A 21,429-nucleotide genomic window follows, 5' to 3' on the forward strand; every position below is an offset into this window, starting at 1 on the left:
ACTGATTAAAGGAATCTTTCCCCAAAATCTAGGTTATTTATCTCCCAGTAGCTAGCTATTCCTCCATGCTCCATTTGCTGTCCTTTTCACTTCTGATCTATTCTGTTTCAATTCATGCACTTTCATTGCCACAAGACACAGCCGATTGACTTGGAAGACAATTCACATTTGGAGGGAAAGGCCACAGATTTATTAATCAAAGCTGAACATTGCAACCCACTATGTAAGAAATGATTCAAACACAATGCACTGAAGGCTACCTTCGATCCCAAAGTGACCACTGGTGCCAAAGCAGGCTGCCAAAGCAGGCAGATTTCCCTTTCGCCGGTTTCCGTCTCCAAAAACACTCAATGGAGCTCACGGAGGGCAAAGAGATGAAAATGCACCAAGCCTGGCACACAGCGTGGTCATGTAAGTCTCATTTCCTTCAGCAAAATACAGGATATGGGTCAGAAACCTTGAATTGTCTTAGCACTTTGACAATAAACTTTGTCTGGCAACGTTACAATTAGCTTAAAAGAAGCCAGAAATTTGTCAGACCAACTGCTTTTGTTTCTCATGGATGCAGACCAATTTTGTGTCAGGATTATATTTTTAAGTGAAGCTCAAGTTCAACTTACATAAGCCCTCTTTTTTTTTTTTTTTTTTTTTGCCTTTTTTTTACTCTAAGACCATAATTTATGACTGGAAATTTTGACCAGAGCAAAAACTCTGAGCACTTAATACAACTTCTGTAGGCTGTCAACCTCAAACCCACCCTTGTTTCTTCCAGTCATGTGTAATACCCCTAAAAAGTAGAGGCTCTTGTGTGCTTCTTCAGCAACCAGTTTATCTTTCTGAGGAGATGGATTAGGATGAGGAATGAGGGTTCACAGAACTGCCTGCCTAAATGCAGCTGATACTCAAGTTACTCAGTTGACAAATTATTGTTATTTCTCTGTGAGTTTTTTTCTTTCTCTCTCTCTTTTTTTTTTGAAGAGTGAAAGCAGTATTTTACTGTCCTTATTTAGTCATCTTGGCAAACTGAGAAAAAAGCCAAGATAGTTCAAGCTCCCTCTTCAGGGTAGCTTCACAGCACACCGCCCATACACAGGTAGCCAACACATGCTTCAGGACAAGACACATGCCCCAGTTCAGGAGTTATGGGACATGAGCGAAGAGGAGAGCACTGACAATAGGGAGACAAAGGGAGACTGGGGAGATATTACAGAGGAAAACAAGGGTTCATCAGCTCCACTGCTCATGCCATAACTTGTCTGCTTGCTCTTCCAGCTGCTAGCCAGATCCAATTCAGATTTAGATGCTGATGTTACAGTTAAATAATTACTGTTTACGCAGTGACCCTTCTGAAATAAGCAAGCAGGGATTTAGCACGGCAGAGCGCTGCTAATTTAGCAGCAGGTTAACTTCATACATGAAATCAGAACATAATTAGATTGTTCAGATGGGAATTTAATTTTCTTCCTATACAAGGTCTGACCAAGGTGATTCAGAAAGTCCCTAGAGGCCCCTCCATTGCCATCATCATGAGGTTTTGGGCTGTAATAGCTAGCTGAGGTAACATTCTAAAACCTAATGACATGCAATCACAGGACAACAGTTTCTAGAGGAGGCAAACACACAATTTCCTGGAAAGAAACAAGCATGAGGACCACAGGCAAGTTGAACCAGACCAGTGTTTTTCCTCTAAGCAAACCCCTCATTACTGTAAACAGAGTCTGTGCACAGACAAGGAGGAGACTTGAGCCTCAGGGCTGTGACTGCCAAGTCACTGCAAGGAGATGATACTGAAACCCAGCGCTGGTCTCTCCTGGGCAGAGCAGTGACTCTGCTCAGGATACAGAATTAGCTGCCAGCCTCTGCCAACAATTTGACCAGATCAGACTGGAGTGATTTGCTCAGTTCTCACCAGCCACATCCCCCAAAACTCCACTGCTAAATGCTGCTGCTCCACAGAGCTCAGAGCTACAAAGCCAAACTAATGAATGCTGTCAGATGACTGCAGCTTAGTGAATGGACACGAAGCCAGTAAATGTCATTCAAAAAAGCAGCACTTCAGACAGAACACAGTGCTCAGCTCTTCTGAGGCACTGCCAGGCACACAGCTTCACTGAACCATTTATAAAACTGTGACATGTTCCTGCCTTCAAACCCTGTGCTACACAACTCTCAAAATCAGCTTTCACTCACATACTTTTGTAACTTCAAAGGACACAAGAGGAAAGAGGAAGTTTTCACCCTATAAAAACACTGAAGAAATCATTAGTGGTCATTTTGCATTCCTGTCAAGCTACTCATCAAGATGTCACTTTTTGGTCACTTTGTCAGCATCAGGTTTCCTCAAAGCTGGTTTTTGCTTGTACCTTCAGGACAGCAAGCCACAACAGGCTCCCCAGAGAGGTTGTGGAGTCTCCTTCTGTGGAGACTTTCAAGCCCCATCTGGATGTGTTCCTGTGTGACCTGTGCTGGATTCTATGGCCCTGCTCTGGCAGGGGGGACTCGATGATCTTTGGAGGTCCCTTCCAACCCCTAATATCCTGCGAACTTCAGCTACATTAAAAGAGGACTACAAGTCACAACTTCAGTGACATTGAAGGAGGACCAGGTCTCCTTTGAGAAGAGCCAGCTGCTTTTTGAATTGTAAATGTCATGTTTACAACACAGCTCTGAGAGAGTCTTACAACTTCCGGAGCTCAGTAGAAGATTCCATTTCCCTCCAACAAAGCCACTACTGGGAACAATCTGAGCATGTAAATACCTTCAGTGCTTACCTTTGTCATTGCTACTCGTTGGTGTTGGAGGGGGAAGCCCAGGCTTAGATTTGTCATAGTTGTTAAAGCTCTGGCTGCGTCGATTGTTGGCACTAATAGAACCACGAGCTTTGGCCTCACTGCCCGCAGCGGACACCCTCGTGGTGGGGCCTGGAAGTCTGATGAAAGAAGAAATGGGGGAGAAATGATGGAATACCCATGCATAAGCTGGAAAGAAAATGGATCAATACACTCATAGAGGTCTTTGTTGTTTTATAAGAACAAAATAAAAGAGTTGTCCTACGTATGTCAAGCAAGGTACAGTCTGAACTGTTTCACATCAGAAAAGAACTGAAATGAATGGTCCCTTGCCATAAATCTTGTGAATCAGAAGTAGTTGTGAGCAAATTCAGTGGAGCAATATCACTGGTACAAGGTTAAGACTAAGGGAGACACCACTGCTCTTAAACCAGTTTGCTGGGCCCTTTATTATGTGCTGTCCACAAGGGCTACCCTTGTTTTGGACAAAACGATGAGACAGAACATGGTTGCCCTCTCCCTTGTAGAGAAAAGCAGATTCAGATCCTGCTCTGAAAGCTGCAAAGCCAAACCCAGGAGAGTTTTAACTTGGTTGAATTATCTGAGCCTGTAAGAATCACACAAACGTGAAGTGTCCCCTTGTAGGGCTACCACATTATTGGGGAGCTGGCATAAACCTCTGGTTTACACTGGGTCAATCTCTTCCAGCATTTCCTTACCTGTGTTCACAAGATTTAGATGTTTACCTAGAACAAAATGTAGTTAGGAGTCTAGAGCACATAGGCAGGGTGGGAAACTACTTTCATGCTTTGCAGGCAAAAGGGGAGGGAGCCCATCAGAATTAGGAAAGCCACTGGCACTGCATCTCAGAACAACATCTGTGCCTGAGTCCTTCGAAGTCAAAGTTCAGCAGAAAGTTACCATGCTTGTACTGCTCTTTTGTGCACCAACCAGCACAGGTTTCTGCACTCTAAACAGATAAAACAGTAAAAATATTTGGTAGTTGCTATGAATGCATAGTGAAGAGAGTTAGTGAAAGAGCTCACACTTCTGTAAAGCAAGGACCTCCCAGGAAAGAGCAAAAGAACCAGTTCTTGTCACCTCCAGGAGCACTGAAAGGGACTGCTCTTTGTCATCTTCAGATTTTCTCTTCAGAAGACTCTCTTCAAAACTTCTCTATATAAACCACACAATCTGACTGTCTTAAATACCTCATGCCAATTACAGGCTAAAATGAAGATGTGCCAGTTGCCAAAGAGAATGGGAATGCGAGCAAGCAAATCACTGTTGTGCCTCTGGGAAGCAAGAGAAGCCAGGGAAGAGTCCAGGAGGGCTTCCTAAATAAACTGATTTCTCCAAGACTAGTGAAGAAATAGGAAGTATGAAAAGAAACATGAAGGAAAAGAGCAGAAAGGTCAGCAGCTGCATGCACATGCTTTCAAAGCTCAGAAAGGACACAAGGGCACCATCCAAACACAAAACCAAAAATGAATTTACAAGCTCAAAGCACCACAAATCTGGCACAGCATATCATGGTTCTGAGGTTAACTTTGCTGAAGCCTTTTCTGATGAACCCTTCGATTGATCCAGCCCTTTTCAACACTGGAGGGTGCTAGAAAGTTGCACAAACTCCTCCTTGCAGCCAAGGTGTAAATGAGAGCACCCCAGACAGGCTTCAACCACTGCAGAGGAGACTGCACTGGGAGAAGCAGAGGCAAACCTGGGACAAACGCTGTGTTGGGACAAATGTTGTGTTGGAGACCTTGGAAGTCACCAAGACATGAGAGCTCATTAAGAGTTTGTTTTGCTCAACAGTAAATAAGCCAGATTCCCTGCACATTGGTGGGATGCACAAGAAACTCAGCTGAAAGTTTCTACTCGGTGACAAAGCACTGCCAGCCACCACTGGAAGGCTACTGGAGGCCCTAGCACTGGGAGGGGAGTTTCCTAGCAGGGAGGGAAGGGATAATGCTCTTGTGCTGATGGGTAAGAAAAGGCTCCCCACACAGGTCCAAACAAGTTTTTCCAACCTGTCACATTTTTAAGTAAATAAAGCTCCTCAAACCATGTGAGCACTCAAGAAGTGACAAGTTCCCAATGGAAGTCAGGGTTGTCACTGCCAATAAAAACATATGAGATTTTAAAAAAAGAAAAGAAAAAAGAGGTGCTAAAAACACTCTTGAAAAACATAACATTTCTCTTAGACTTACCCCCCCCCCCCCAACCCTGCAGTTTAACTGACTGATTTTAAGCCCCTGCTTTTGGTCTTAGGCCAAGACATTTCACAGCAGTGCCTGTGAAATCTAGGGGGGCAAAAAAACCCAAAGGGGTGGAGGGGAATATTTCTATCTTCTTGCTCTTACAGCCAAGGTGCTGAGCTCAGAGAACACTCTCATTACTGCACTTCAGCACCTCTTCTAGGCACGTGTGAACTATCAACCCATAATGATGGGCAAGAGACAAGATGAAAAGCAAACGTGGGGCATTTTAACAGCAGTAATACTGCAGTCCTTCACTGTTGGCATCAGAGAGGTGAGATGGGGGAAACAGCCCCAAAATCTCCAGCAGAACTAATGATCTATACACACTTGCCAAGCTGAATAAAAATCCTAAGTAATAGTTCACAATCCTAGCAAAAAATAAAGGGTACAGGATAGTTCATCAGTTACAGGTACATAGTTTATATAGTTTATCAGTTAGAGAGTTTACAGTTTATCAGTTATATAGTTTGTATAGCTAGAAGTGCATAAAAAATTCCCAGAAAAGCATTTGAATATTGTAATTGTAAGAAAAGTAACCATGATTAACAGTCACATTAGTAACACAGCAACCTTTCTGATCACTGAGATGAGATGGGTGTATGAGCGGGCATGCAAGTCATGCTGGGGAAAGAGTCTGAAATACCTATGAATAGACTGAAATATCTATGAAGGGAAACTAGATGTGCTCAGCTTCAGAGCAGGGCAGTGCAGGAGCTCTGTGAGACAGACCCACACGGTGCTGTTTGGGCTAACACAGCTCATGTGATGCTCCACTGACTCCGTAAGCCTGGTGCTGCTGTTTCAGTAACGCAGCTCTAAATACAATGAATACAGAAGTGTACAGTGGGGAGAGAGAGAACTCCCAGAACCATGGTTTTGTTCTCAAAAGCTCATAAGGACAAGAAAACCAAATGATTTCTTTGGGGGCCAGAATGCATTCCAAAGGAGGGAGAGGAGGGAGAGGAGGGAGAGGAGGGAGAGGAGGGAGAGGAGGGAGAGGAGGGAGAGGAGGGAGAGGAGGGAGAGGAGGGAGAGGAGGGAGAGGAGGGAGAGGAGGGAGAGGAGGGAGAGGAGGGAGAGGAGGGAGAGGAGGGAGAGGAGGGAGAGGAGGGAGAGGAGGGAGAGGAGGGAGAGGAGGGAGAGGAGGGAGAGGAGGGAGAGGAGGGAGAGGAGGGAGAGGAGGGAGAGGAGGGAGAGGAGGGAGAGGAGGGAGAGGAGGGAGAGGAGGGAGAGGAGGGAGAGGAGGGAGAGGAGGGAGAGGAGGGAGAGGAGGGAGAGGAGGGAGAGGAGGGAGAAAAAGAAAAATGAAAATCCATCTAACACTCCCAGGCTGCAGCTGCTTGTAAGACACCTAGTGACAAACTGCTTTCAACAGGAACCCTAAACATGCATCCAGAAATATTGCAAAAGGATTACTCATGCTTTGCAGAAGATGAAGAAATGCTAACCTAGAAGACTTTTTCTGACCAAGAGTGAATCGGATGATTTTGCTTTGAGATGAGTCCCTGGGAGATGCACTGTGACAGGAAAGAAAAAGTGGAAGATAACAGTGAACACACAAACTGGTTTGGGTTTTTTTTTGGTGTTTTTTTTTTTTTCAGGCACTGAACTGAGTAACTACTTCTAGGGAAGAAAGAGCTTCCATGAGTTTCACAGGGAAAAAGAAAATAAAACACAAACAGAAAGAAAAGCTTCTTGCCTGAAGTATGACTTCAGGTCAGAACTCTTAAAGTCTGGAATGAATTCATTTTTAGAGAGCACTGAACATGTGATTCTGCATGCAACAGCCCCCTCCCCCCTACCCCCCTTGATTACTCTCTCTTCCTTCTCAGCCTTTTAGATATATTAGGGGAATCTGAGCAATGTAACTGCAGTATGGACTAAGAAAACATCACATCCAACACCTTCAGGTTAGATATTGTTAGATTATTTGAAACTCAGCACAACCCAGACAATGCACTGAAAAAAACAAAGCAATATGCCAACCATCCCACACATCTCTGCATGTTTGTGACAGAAAAGTCACAGAACTACAGAATCACAGAACTGTTTAGGATGGAAAGGACCTTAAAGGCCATCCAGTTCCAAACCCCCTGGGCAGGGACACCTTCCACTAGACCAAACCTCATCCAGCTTGGCCTTGAATACCTCCAGGGATGTTCAACCCCATCTTTGTTCTGCAGTAATGATTTCCTGTACAAGTTTATACATGCTGTAGCAACTCTCTGGTTTTCAGTTCTATGGAAGCATTGTTGACCCCCAAAAAGAGCACAACTAAGAGAAAACCAAATAAGCTCTGAGCAGGCTCCCCTTGAAAAGTTTCCTTTAAACTCATAAAGCATCACTTCAGCTACTGTTCACCTTAACAGGTGCTATTTTAACACAAATAAGCCTTAATTTGAGATATTAAACAAAAAGCCTCCATAGTTTGGTGGTTGTGCAAACATGGTTTCAGCCTTTAATCCTGGCCAGTTCATGCCCACCCAAGCCCTCGCCCTCTCAGCAGGGGAAGGGTCAGACAAGCAGAAGGCTGTTTGTGGTGGTACTGCCTTCATCATTTGCTTTCATTCTAACCTGCAAAGAGCACCCCCAGGATTAAAGGCATCCAAGGGACAAAGACCTGCCTCTGTTTATCTACATTCTGATCTAGAAGCACCATTTGTGAAAAGCAGTTTTCATGTAGTAAACCAGCAGCCTATTTTTGACCAGCAAGCGAGGATTTCCTTTTGACTGTGTGATGAACTTGATTTCTTTTACCACTATCAGATCCTTCCACCTCTTTGTGAGGCCCAAAATTCTTGTAAATTTGGAACTCCAAAGTTGGTTTTCACATGCCCCAAGTCTATGCTCTGTAATGGTAGCAACATACCTGCCTCGTGAACAGAAGGAAGCAAAAGAAATGCTGAGAGCAAAGTATTATATATATCAAAAAGTATTTATCCTTATCAAATACTGTGGGTTGCTTGGTCTAGCAGGTATTTTACACCCATCCCAGCACTTGGAATGGATTCAAGCACATCTGTTTCGGCTCCCAGAGGTGTGAAGTCAATTGCTACCCAGCATTCAATTTCCAGCGTGCTCTTTATTCTAGAGCTGAAGGCAAGCAAGAAGTTTCTTTGGCATCTGAACACCTTTAACAACAAGAAAAACAGACATTAAAAAATCAAAAAAGGAAACAACTCCAAGGAAATTTGCCCACCTGGACTGCATTTCTGGTTGTGCTTTGAACTGAAGCTGTGCAGCTTGAGGGGGCTGTTGGCACGGAGTCTGGAGCGAAGCTGGTACCTGCTGCTGGGGTACCCCAACCTGGCAGGGGGGTGGAGGCCCTGCTTGCTGGGATACTGGGGGAGGTTGCTGGGACGGATAGTGCTGTGGCTGTTGCTTCTGTGGCTGCTGTTGCTGTTGCTTGTATCGAGATAGGCTGAAGAAAAGGCCCAAGATGGCCTTTAGATTCCCATTCCTGATTTCTGCAAGGCAACATTCAGAAGTTACTGGTCAGCGGCTGCACGCCTCACAAAGCCACCCAGACTCAGTTCCCTTGGGACATGACAGGCTTTCTGCATCTCTGACCAGCAGAACAGCTGATTACCAGTGAGCACCAACTGCAAATCACTAACTCATCTCTCCCCTGGGCTGTCTTGCAGTTCTGCTCTAGTCTGTGTTAATGCCAGCGTGGTTCAGAAGCCAGTTCCTTTAAACCAATGAAAACGAACACCCCCCCAAGAAGTGTATGAACAGCAGCACACTGTGAATGATTTCTCAGTCCTCAATATGCACAAGGAGGAGAAACGACTCAGTTATCACACAGTATTATGTCCTTTTTGGAACATCACACAATCATTAAGACTAGAAAAGACCTCTAAGATCATCAGAGTCCAGCCATCAACCCAACACCACCATGCCCACTAAACCACATTCCCAGGTGCCATGTCCATACATTTCTTGAACACCCCCAGGTTGGGGACTCCACCACCTCCCTGGGCAGCCTGAATTTTTTCCTAGCATCTAAACCTAACCTCAGCTGGTGCAAATCCAGGCCATTTCCTCTCATCCTAAACTGAGATTGATTGTTTCCACTATGACAATCTGATGCAAGTTTTGCACCAGCAGATGTGATCACTGGGTGAAATAGCTGTATTCAAGCAGATAATTACCACTTTGATACTGTCACAGGCAGATAAAGAATGGATACCCAAAGTACCTGAAGACAGCTTGACAATGAATGTATAAACATTTCTGTTCCTCAATGTCATTCTGTTCTTAGACCATATTTAAGTGGTCCTGCTTATCTCCCAAATCCTCAGGATATTCCTTGCCTTTCCTTTTCAGCTTCTAGCTTGAATTTCCTTTTTGTTTTCCCCTTTCCCTCCCTGCAGCCTGGCCCTTCCACCAGTGCCCTCCCTTCACTGTCTTCATTCCCTTGTTCTAATGATTTTAAATCCCAGGGATTGCTGTCTTCCTTTCTTCTCGTAGCCAGTTTTAGTCTCCTCCTGGACAGTGAGGTCCTGATGAATCCCTGCCTGTTTCCCCTTTTCCCAGCCCACTCCCATGCAGTCTCATGCCACAAAGCCAGCCTTCTCTCACTGCATCAGCATCTGCATCAAGCAGGTTCCTGCTCTCCTCAGCCTGTGTTTAGCTAGGGAGGACACGGATGGAAGTAGACAATAAAGTAGAAGAGACAAAAAGACAGCAAAGCACAGTAAAAAGGAGCTCCTTATCTTCAGTAAAGAACTCAAATTACTCCGGGGAATTGTAAGGAAAGTAGCACTTAATCACAGACTGAAGCATAACTAAACAGACCCAGAGGCACTGGGAAGCTTAGCTGCACAAATAGGGGCCAGCAGATAAAATAAATCACCACTGGTCTGCGTGTTTAAAGTTAGCAAAGCTTCATGCAACTGGAAACTTGATTTCCAAGAGCAGTGAGAGGCAGTTCTAGCAATAATCCACCTAAACCACCTTGCTCTCTATAGCTGTTTTCTGCTGTATTTATCAGAAGATATCAACTGTTATCAGGATCTCAATTATTTTCCTAGGCTGATCAAAAAACCCCCCAATAATCAAAAGCAAAACACCTTTAAGGGGTTTCAAAAGAAGAAGTCTCTTTCTCTCTGGATTTTAAGCACAAGATTTTAAATGGAACTTTCAGAGGTAGTTCTGTTGCTCTTATCTTACGGACAGGCTGAGGTAATTGGCCTGGCAGTTTGCCCCTGCACTTTGTACAAAAAAAGAGAGTATTTCAAAGAGTCCTTCAGCCTCACTGCACTCTGCCCATCAGGGCAGTCTCAGCTGCTTCCTGCTGTAAGTCCCCTCCAGTCCATGTGTCAGCTTACATAGGCAGATTAACTCAGATAAGGACAATTGTGTCACCCACCCATCTTCAACATGGAGCCAAAAATGACTCTGCTGCTGCATTTCAAACAAACACTCCAGACATTTGAGAGGAACCTGGAATTTGGTTTGCACAGAATCCCCCACAAATATGCCCTTTGGAAATTTCCACCCTGGAATATCTCCATTGCTGCTTCTTTCCCCTACAGCTGCAGCTTCCACCACTGGAGTTTGCCTATCGTCCTCCTCTGTCTTCACAGAACTTGACTGGAACTTGGCACAGAAACAAGACCTCCACCTTGACACTGGAAAGGACCTCAAACAGAGGCCCTGCGGAGACTGCACTCTGAAATCCACTTGCCTAGAGAACTGTCAGTGCCATTTCAGAGGAAGAAGTCTAAGCTGAATTGTGGCTGTTCCAAAGTCTAGGGAGACGTTTTCTTTCATCACTTTATGGTGTCATGATTTGTTCAGCTAATTGTTATCCAGCTAATCTGTCACCAGGAGAGGTGTAGATGATGTCCATGACATTACTTTGAATGTCTACTGCACATTTATGTTCCCCATAGTCTTCCAAATCTTGGCAGCAAGAAGGAGCTGTGTGGAGGAGTGCAAGCTTAGCTGGGCAGCTGCAGTTTCAGGAGTCTAAAACCCAGCTCAGCCTGGAAACAAGCTTAAGAGCATAGATATATAGAGACAGAGCTCACAGTGATGGGCAACCATTACAGCAAGATGAGCAAAGAATTTTCCATCATCCCCAGAGTTTTCTTCAGTAATGACAAATAGAGATTTTAGGATATGAAACTGTTTGGCTCCACGCTGCTGGGGAAGGGGGCCTGCCTCTACTACAGTGTAGTCAGCATCAGTGATTGCAGATCTCCTGCACCTTCACTGCATGAATCCATGAAAATAGACTATGTCTGAGTGTCATGCACATATCAAAGCAGGAGTTTTTAATACTGGAAGGATATGACACATGGAATCCTAAACTATTTCATCATTCAGGAGCCTTCCAAATTCCAGTTTTGAATCATTAACTTCCCTCCGCACTTAGAACTGCTCTATTGAAAAATACTCTCAAGCAGCCCAGGAGAGGCTTCAGTGTTTACTCCCATTTGGAAGCAATCACAATCTTCTCCTTCTTCCTAGAGATGAGGATCTGCCGGTGAAGTAAACAAAGGTCCTTGCAGTTGACCTGGTAGGTCTTGGCAACTTGTGCAGACACACTGTGTGTTTGGTTACGGCACTCTGCCTTTGAAGGGATTCCGTGTCCTCTCTTGCTCACTTTCCCCTGCCTTCCTCAGCACAGTTGAAGAGTGACTAAGAACAGAACTTGATTTTCCTCTTGAATTCAACTCTGCTAGTTTTATTTTATTAAAAAAAATAAGTTCCTTGCCTTCTCCTCCCTTTTCCTTCTGTGTTAGTGGGGGACCCAGTAACTGTTCTCACTTGTGTTGGCAGCAAATGTTGCTGATCTTTCCTTAGCTCCTGTGTGGTAGAAGTTAATTCCCAGGCAGTGTATAAGAAAGGAAAAAACACAGAATCAGCATAGCCAAGGGATAATCCCTGCCTTGCTGAGTGTGACTTGTGACCTGGGAGAATGGCAATGGCCATCCATCAGGCTGGCCCTTCCCAGGGTGAACAACCACTGCACTGCCAACTTTGCACACCCAGACAGTCTTCTCACCAACAAATCTGCTACTTTTCTTAGCTTTTACACTGAACACCTCCAGACATCACCTGCTCTGGTCTTCTTCCTTCCTTCACTTGTAAAACTATCCTTATCTTGACCCAAACATTTTCACCCTTTTGCTTTTCCTCTCCAGTGCTTAAGTGCCTGCTTGGATCAGCACACCACACCTACACATCCTTTCTTGCCTAAGCTCTAGCGTTCCTTTAGAGGAAGACAACACAGCTTTAAACATACAAGCAACAAAGCTATTCACACAGAGGTAAAGGTACATGCCATGATTTGATGATATAACCTCCTCCTCTAGACTAAGTTTGCAAAGAAACTTAGCCACCAAATCTGACCTGCTGCCACACGTCCAATTATTCCTTCTGTAAAGCACTGAAGGGGATTCTGTGTAACATATTCCAAGTTTCCCTTAGCAGCTGCTTTGCCAGTGTATTTAAATGAAAGGATAAGTGAAAGCTGGTGCTGAGGATGGCAGAAATCTGTTTGATCTCATAATAAGACAGCAGTCAAACAGTTTCTGAGCCAAAAGGTACCACACATCCTGACACATGTCCTGCAGTGGCATAAAGGAATACAGTACACCCAGTCATGTTTGGGTTTCAGAAACATTCTGCTTCCCTCCAAAAGCAGAGTGATTAATTAGAGGTCAAAAAGCCTTTTTCTGTCTTGGTTCACAATATTTGCATTTTATCATTTGGAAGCAAACTTCAATAAAAATCTTCCTTTACAAAAACAAAGGAAAGCAGGCAGGATCCTACTGCAGCTAAGAGGGAAAACTGAAGCATGAGGAAATATATTTTTCTCTCAAGAGGCAAACAATCACCAGCAGGTCTCTTTACACATGTGTAAAACCTACACCCTCTGGTCCACGTGGCAGTTATAGAACTGAGAGGGAACATTTCTGGGTTTTAACAGAACGAAACAAAGAAGTGATTGAATTCTGCTTTGGGCTCATTGATTGTTTTTTTACCAGCCAGCTGTGGGAACCTTAGCTATGTATTTTACCCACCTTTCACACTGAGATGTGGAAAAAAAAGAGGAAACAAAAAACAAACTGTTAAAAGTTCCAATTATCCTTAAATCATTCATCTTAATCTCCCATTAGAGCCCGTGGGCTGGTTACAAGCACAAGCAGGAATTCAGGTTGCCGATTGGAAAAGAAGCTTTAACCGAGCCCGACCAACTCACCTTCTGCTGACAGCCCCTGGATGTTAATTCCCTTAGCAGCCAGGAAACTCAGGCATGCATCTATGTTTTCAATCTGTTCAGGAACAAACAAACAAAAGAAAACTAGAGACACAAAAAGCAAATTCATTGTACTAACTGTTTACTTTCATCCCCTGACACCCTTTATTGCACTCAGTCTTCGTATCACACAAAAAGTCCCTTGGCTCATGATGTGGAAATCTCAACAGGAAACCTCCTCAGTTACTAAGGTCCTAAACTCATCCAGTATCAGGTGGGTCAGGACTTTCTGTTACAAGCCAGCTATTCAGTACTTTAAACACACACACACACACACACACATGTCTTACTGCAGGGTCAAGGATGTTATGCCAGGATTTTTAACCTGTGATAACTGCAACAGACATGAAACTGAAAATAAACATGGAGGCCACATTTGCTGGAGAAGGCAGATTGCCACTTGCTCTTAAGTTGACAGCTGGCAAAAGTTTCCAGCCACAAAAGCAGTTAAATATAAAACCTGTAACTGGAAACTCCAGATGGAATCCAAAAACCGGTGACTGGTGACATCCTCTGCATGTCAGAAACGACAGGCAAGGCTGGTGGCTCACTGAGGGGCACATCCTGCCCTTCAGAGATGCCACCACCACACTGAATTGCACTGGTGGCCTGCTTGCAGCCAGGGTAGTTCATTTTCCTCCCAGTAGCTGTGTCATGAATTGAGGATGACAACACCACTGATAACACACTCAGAGTTTGGTTGTCGCTGGGCAGCGCCTACACCAAGTCAAGGACTTCTGACTCTGTCCTGCCCCTGGAGGTGCACAAGGAGCTGGGAGGGGACACAGCCAGGACAGCTGACCCAAACAAGCCAAAGGGGTATTCCAGAGCATCAGGCATCATGCCCAGTACACAAACTGAGGGGAGCTAAGGGGGATCATTGTGACTCAGGGACCATCTGGGCAGGGCTCAGTGGGTGGTGAGCAGTTGCTTTGTGCATCACTTGTTTTGTGTATTCCATTACTATTTTTCTCTCCTATGAAACTATATCTCAGCCCACAAGTTGTACCTCTTTTTTTCCCCCAGTTCCAGGGTGGCTGGGTGGCTGTGTAGTGCTTAATTGCCAGCTGGGGTTAAATCACAACAGGATAAAGTGAATTTTGACCAGGTAAGGCCTTTGCACAGCAGCTCTGACTGTTAGTGACTAAAGCTGCTATACGCAGACTGGACTCAAAAATCTACCTAACAAAGTGATCTCCAGAAAGGTTGGCTGAGTTGGGAATTGCTTCCCCCACATCTCAACATCACAACAGAGATCTTGCAGTAGCTTCATGCCTAGTTTAAGTACACTAGACACTTCCAAACCCAGACAGATACCAAAGAACACATTTCCTGCAGCGTTCAGATCTTAGAACCTGCAGTTCTAAGGTTCATTAATCCACACTTCAATGTGACACCACAGCCAATCTCTACCTTTTTCCTTCCTCAGTGCTCAACAACCCTTTCAAGCTTTTAATGTGGCTCTTTCATTGAGGTGATCTGGGACTTTGCCAGAAAACCAAAGTTCACCTTTTCAAGAACAAACACCACCAGGCCATTCCTACCACTTACACTTAACAAGGCACATGGAGCCAAGAACAATCCCAGCCTTCTGCAGCTGTGGGTAGATGTCTCCTCTCCTAATGAGGAGGACAAGTAGTATCTCATCTTCACTCTAGATGTGCAGTTGCAGAAACTCAAAAGTAGCTTTTTTGGTCCTGCTTGGCTTCTCTTCCCAGATCCCTAATCTTTGCTTAAACTCTTCTGTAGGATGGAGTGACCACAGGATAAAGATTTACTTCTGGGTAGCAAGTTCCTCATCTGTTACCCTCACTCCTGGTGCTCCAGAGTAGCTCTTGCTGATTTCCTGAACGCAGGCTCATTGCAGATCCAGTGCAGGCTGAGTGACCTGCACACCACTGCTGTACTAAAGGACAGATGGGCTATCTTACACCAGGTCTAATGCCCAACCAAAGGCTGTGAGAAACAGGAGCTTTTTGGTGCTCTACTGGTATGGAAAATGAATGAGGAAAACAAATGGGGTACTATACAATGCAGGAAAAAAGATACAGGGGACACACAATGAAGACAATCCCTCATGGGAATGACAGACTGTCCCCAGCAATGTCTCCAAAGGCACCATCTCCATCCACCCGATGCACATACTGCTTTGTCTCCCCTCTCCACAGGCAGAAGCCTTTTCCTCCAGCAATGAAACAAGTATCTGTTCAATGACACCTTATCATACCTTATGGCAGGGGGCTGCATATCTTGGCCCTTCCCAAACCAGTCTAGCTCTGCTTGTCATGCTCTTTTCTAGGTAGGATGACGGTGGAGGTGAGAGGGTGGCTTGTGGTTGTGTTTAGACTGCGAGCTCTGTAACACAGAAACCTGTAATCCTACCCTGCCTGTCTCACTGCTATCAACACACAAATGGTAAGCAAACAGCATAACAACAGCCTGGATCTCAGGGTGGGGAAAAACCCCAGAGACAGCATACCAAACCTCATCCAGGAGCAGCAGTCAGCATAAAATGAGGAAAAATGACACCCAAGCAAAAGCAACTTGGCAGATCACCTCTGCAGTAAACCATGCCTACATGACACCACCAGATCACACTTGATCAACAGAAACCCAGGAAGCTTAGAGAAAATGCTTTAAACATTCCTAAGCTCAGCATTTGGCCAAGTGCTACACTGGTGTCTGCTGCTGGGCAGCCTGGCACAGCTCTGGGGAACATCTTCCCATCCAACCAACCTTCAGCTCTGAGGAAACATACCATGGGTTAGGGCCAAAAGAGACCCATTTGTTGCTGTGGCAACATAAAACTCAATTAAACTTCCAAACATACACTGACAGTAAGATACAAACTCCCCAAGCAAAGCAGGGGGAAGGTTACCAGGAGAGAGAGAATTCCCTTTAGTACATAGCTCAGAGTAGGATTACTTGAAAAGGCATGGCTATATTTAACCACTGGGGTATGTTCCCAAAAATCCTCTGCTAGGAATCTGTGGAGGAAAAACATGCTTGTGATGCCTTTGATCTTTCCCATGGAGCTGCTCCCCCTGAATTAGCAGCACATGCCCAGGCAGCAGAGTTCTCCTTGGCTTTGTGGAACAGGATCAGCCAGACATCAGCCCCACCAGCCCAGCAGGGCTTGGAGCAGCAGCCCTGTAGATTTATTGCACCTAGCTATGGCAACGTTTAGACAACACTGGGTCTCTGAAAATGCTCAAAATGTTTGGAAGAGCAGGTTAAACTGGAAGCCTGCTCTTGAAGAGCAAAGACAGAATCGTTTTCCATGAGAAAAATACAAGCAACTGAAAATATTTGGGTTTCTTTGCCAACCTTGTTTCTTTCATACAGAAGCCATTTGTAGTTCTTTGTGCAAAACACATCAGCTCACCCTCTTAGTGGGTATTACATTCACATAGTTAGCTGCTCAGGTGATGCAGATGGTTTCAGGTCATATTATGCCTGACAATCATCTCCTTAACAGGTACCCAGTTGTATCCTTCAAGGATGGGTCATACCACACCAGCCTTCACGTTTATTACTTCAATTCATTAAGGTGTTCTCTGAGAACTATGTCTGGCATGTGCCATGCACACCAACAATAAAGATTTCAACAACTCACACTCTTCACCACCACCAAAAAAAACAAAAGAGCTGGGAAGGGTCACATTGAGAAGTGGACCTTCAACCCTTCCAGTCCCATCTCCAGCTGTGTTTCAACTGTCACCTCTCTCTGCCAGTCTCTCTCTCCACTGGCAAGAAGCATCTCCTCTCTTCTTTGCCTTCAAGTCCACATTTTCAATGCTTGCCTCTTCCCCAGTCACTTCTAGACTGGTTGATATGGATCTTCTGTTTCCTTCATCTGAGTCTCCACTTCAAAGCTCTGAGCTTTCACACATCTCATCCTTTGCCTTTGTCTTACTGCATCTGATCTTTACCATTATCTTACCAGCTGTGATTTCTCATACACGTGATGGGTATCACAACCACCACCTCTCCCTGTGTCTCCCTCCCTGCTGTGCAAAAAGGATATATTGATATACAGGATCATACAATGTTCAGTTAGCACAGTGTGCTAAAACACTGCTGTGAAGCTTCCTTCAAAACCTGTGAGCAAAAAGAAGGGGAAGGGGAAAGGGGAAGGAAAGGGGGAAAGGGGAGAATTTTCTATAACCAAAGAGCAGAAAGCCTTGCTGGGGGTTGTCGATCATTTAGGAGGGGAAACTGATCTTCTTTTACACTCCTTCACCCAGTTACCAAGAACAATGCCAATATTTACTGGGACTTCATTCTAAAATCCCAAATGCAGTTGTGGTGGCAATCTCCAAACCTTCTTGGTCCCAGAGCCTGTGCTCCATACAACTTCATCCTCTATTAACCACAGGACTTTCCACATGCCAGCTGCAACTGATCCGCACAATTACAGGCTTTTGTTTGGAGGAAAAACACTAGAGAGGCTGGGAAAAGAAAACACCCTGAAATGGGTCTTGGGTAGAGGATGAGATGTAGACTAATCTGTAATAGATGATATAAAAGCCAGCCAGCTCTTGTCTGGAGCAAAGCAAGACTGGGATACTCCCCACAGCACAGAAACCCAGAGAAGATGACAAGGAGGGAAAGGTTCTCACCTAGGAGATTTTTCACGGAGGCAGTGGGGATCTTTGTCATGTCATTGCTGGCATTGGGACTAGATTAATAAGCACTGATGGTCACTGGTTCTGCAGTATTAAACTCAATTTGACAAAGCTTATTAGTACTGGATTTGAGCCTGACAGACCCAAGCTGTCTCTAGTGCTCCATTTGGGCAAATTTCTCTGATGCTCTCCAGCATTGCAGGAATGGGTACAGCAATGCAAAGAGACCTGATCTGGCTTTGTGTTGAGCTTCCTAAGGTTTGGCAGGCTTCACTGGCTGAGGACTGTGCCACATGGAAGGAAACACACTTGCTTTCAAAGCCCCTTTTAATGGGTTTGGAAGGCACAGATTTGCTCCAGCTTTCTCAACTGGTACATCTGGCTGGACATGAGCTGGCTCCTCACAATCCAGCCCACGTGTGTCAGGGAACTGGGAGTCTACAAGCAAGACAACTGCCCAGGGAGGGAAAGATGATGGTAGAAGGCTTCCCCCTAAACTCTTCTGTACTTCTGTTTCATGTGAGAAGTTCAATCTTCATTCATGGTGCTTTTTTTTTCCCCTTCTTCCCCAAATCTGTTCATCTGTGATAGCCACCTTACAGATGCTACAATACAGGCATGGACACCTGTAGCTGAAAGACTCATTTGAGAAAATAAAACCAGACATCACCTGGTTAAGTGTTTGAACTGGATGGCCTTGCCTCTCCTACCTCTGAACCAGAAGTGCCAGACACAAGCAGCAGTTCCCACACTCTGTAAGCTACAGCGAGAGGAAAAGTGCAATGAAATGCACAGGACCCAGCACTTACAACCCAGAACTTATGTTCCTGCCTCACTATCTACTGGAAGATGCTAAAGAGCTCTGTAAGCATGCGCACCTTGCATAGCAAGCATAAACCTTGCTTTGTAAGGGGAAGAAAAGCCACTGGGGATGCACTATGTCTCAGGAGCTGAGGACACAGTCCCACTCACTCCACCCTCCTGAATGAGCAGCCAGAGTAAAATCAGAGCTTCAGAGGAGGCAGTGTAGTGCAAACATTTCTTTCCAGCACTCTAGACAATTCCTGACACAGCAGATGCCCCTGCATGCCTCTGGTTATAACCAGCTCTGCCTTCTGCAAACAACGTACAGCACACATCCAACTACCCAACACAACGCTGCTCCCCCATTGAGAGTAATGACTCGGTGACTTTAGCTGCAATGTCCTGGAATTTGTTACAGACTGCAGTCCTGAATGAAATTCAGTTCTTATGATGCACTTGTGGAGCATTAAATTATAGTAATTGTCAAGGTTTCCTCAATTATTTACACTCCAGACAGCTGCTGTGGCTACAGCAATAGCAACCGACCTCTTCAAAGCAGTAAAAAGTAGCCATGCTAAATCTTTTAGATGGTTTGATTTCACAGAGGGCTTGCTCCAGGGGTTTCAGCAAGACTGCTGCCTTCCAAGAAACAACAAGCAGCCAAACCGAAGCAGCACGCTGCAGTGTGGCTTCTGACTGAGGATGGCAAACTCTCCTTAAATCCCTTTGTTTTCAAGGTTGTGCTGAAGCTGCAGTCTTGGAGGGAGGGCCAGTTGGGAAGAGTCATACAAATGAACTACATCAAAACAGCTTCACACACAGAGCAGACAGTCACACATCCCAAAGCCAGCATTTGCCATGCAAAGGGGAGAGGGTAGAATTTGTACTGTAAAATGATTTTTTTCCCCCCCTCAAGATACAGAAGGAAACAACCTTCTTTGAAGCAACAGAAGTTTTAAACACTTCTCCTAGGATGCATTTTACAAACCAGTTTCTTATTTGCATTCTTAGTAGAGCTCTGCCTATAGTTTTAGCTTCAGCAATGCTCACAGCAGACATACTCCTGAGCTACTACATGCTTTTCATTTTCCTGCAGTGTTTTGATCCTTCAGTTTGACACATTGTGCAGACAACACAAAAAACCCATCTCTCTCTCAGAAATTGAAAGCCAGCAGTCAGAACCAAGGGGCACACACAGAGCACCTTCCCCTTGGTCAGAACCAAGGGGCACACACAGAGCACCTTCCCCTTGGTCAGAACCAAGGGGCACACACAGAGCACCTTCCCCTTGGTCAGAACCAAGGGGCACACACAGAGCACCTTCCCCTTGGTCAGAACCAAGGGGCACACACAGAGCACCTTCCCCTTGGTCAGAACCAAGGGGCACACACAGAGCACCTTCCCCTTGGTCAGAACCAAGGGGCACACACAGAGCACCTTCCCCCTTGTCAGAACCAAGGGGCACACACAGAGCACCTTCCCCTTGCTCAGAACCAAGGGGCACACACAGAGCACCTTCCCCTTGGTCAGAACCAAGGGGCACACACAGAGCACCTTCCCCTTGGTCAGAACCAAGGGGCACACACAGAGCACCTCCCCATTTTGATTTTGATTTTTATCTCTTCATTTAGTGACCTGTTCATTTGTTTGGTTTTCTTTTCCAAGGAGAAAATGACTTCAAAAGAAACAGCTAATTCTGCTCCTGCAATGCTACTGCCTCCACAGAGGAACAACATTTTTGGGCTCCTGCATTCCTGTTTTAACACTGGGAGATTTCAGACACAGAAAATACCCATGCCAGAAAAAATATTGGTTAATGTAAGAATGTGATAAGTGAGGAGGCCTAATTCAACTACTGTGGAGCATACCAGGGGCAAGAACTGCAATCTTAATGTTCTTCAGATGATTCCTTTGCTCTCAACTACTGTGAAAAGGCAATTAAAAGCAGTAATTGCAAGTCTCAGGCACCGAAGTCACACAGCACGGACTCAGCCACACACACAAACACAGAGCCCGCTTTGCTACTTACCATTTGAGACCTATTTTTGGGGCAGCCATTGATGTCTTCAATCTTTTCATTTGCTGAAAAGCATAAAAAGGAAGAAAAAAAGAAAGAGGAAATAAAGGGAAAAAACCAACCACCTATAGGCAGAACATTGATTCCAATTATTCCCAGAGCACTTGCAGATTGTAGCTGACCAGTCAAAGTGAGTGTGTGAAACACTGAGACCCATCAAGGAGGGGGAAAAAAAAAGGCAGCTGGAGTTTCCTGGTGGGTCATGCCTCCAGAGACAGCTGGGGATGGAAGACAACTGCTCTGACAACATCTTGTACAGTGACTCCTTTAACCTACAGAAAAGATTTAAACTCTGGGAGCTGAGTCACTGCTGGGTGGGAAAGTGCACACCGTGGATGTATAGATGTTTACAGGCCATGGACTGGCTTCTAGAGCGAATCCTAAGTTTTAAATCCAGAGGGGAGATTTATGATTGGGTAATTTCTATTTATGATCTGGGTTTGATTTTCGATGCACAAACCATGGGACTGCTTCTCAAGCTTCTTGTCCGTGGCTTACATGCAACCCTGCTTGCAGATATAGTTTCAGCCCAAGTGAAATAATGAAGTTGTTGAGGTGGTTGAAGGTTTGCCTTAGAGTCTCTGCTCAGTTTCAG

The 21,429-nt window shown here is 45.0% G+C and overlaps 1 protein-coding gene across 7 annotated transcripts in view; it reads right to left on the reverse strand.

Moving 5' to 3' along the window:
- The window catches only part of NAV2 (neuron navigator 2), a 338,929-nt gene that overhangs the window by 112,682 nt on the left and 204,818 nt on the right, over nucleotides 1-21,429 (reverse strand). For 4 of the 7 annotated variants that reach the window (XM_054171581.1, XM_054171576.1, XM_054171574.1 and 1 more), the window contains exons 3-6: nucleotides 20,787-20,839; nucleotides 13,269-13,341; nucleotides 8,250-8,517; nucleotides 2,772-2,929 (exon numbers count right to left, since the gene is read on the reverse strand). In XM_054171581.1, coding sequence (XP_054027556.1) covers nucleotides 2,772-2,929; nucleotides 8,250-8,517; nucleotides 13,269-13,341; nucleotides 20,787-20,839 — 552 coding nt within the window. Of the gene's footprint in view, nucleotides 1-2,771; nucleotides 2,930-6,498; nucleotides 6,568-8,249; nucleotides 8,518-13,268; nucleotides 13,342-20,786; nucleotides 20,840-21,429 lie in introns of all 7 variants that reach the window. The other 3 variants (XM_054171575.1, XM_054171573.1, XM_054171571.1) reach the window with 1 other exon arrangement.

Source organism: Dryobates pubescens, chromosome 22, assembly GCF_014839835.1.
Source record: "Dryobates pubescens isolate bDryPub1 chromosome 22, bDryPub1.pri, whole genome shotgun sequence".
Lineage (NCBI taxonomy): Eukaryota > Metazoa > Chordata > Aves > Piciformes > Picidae > Dryobates > Dryobates pubescens.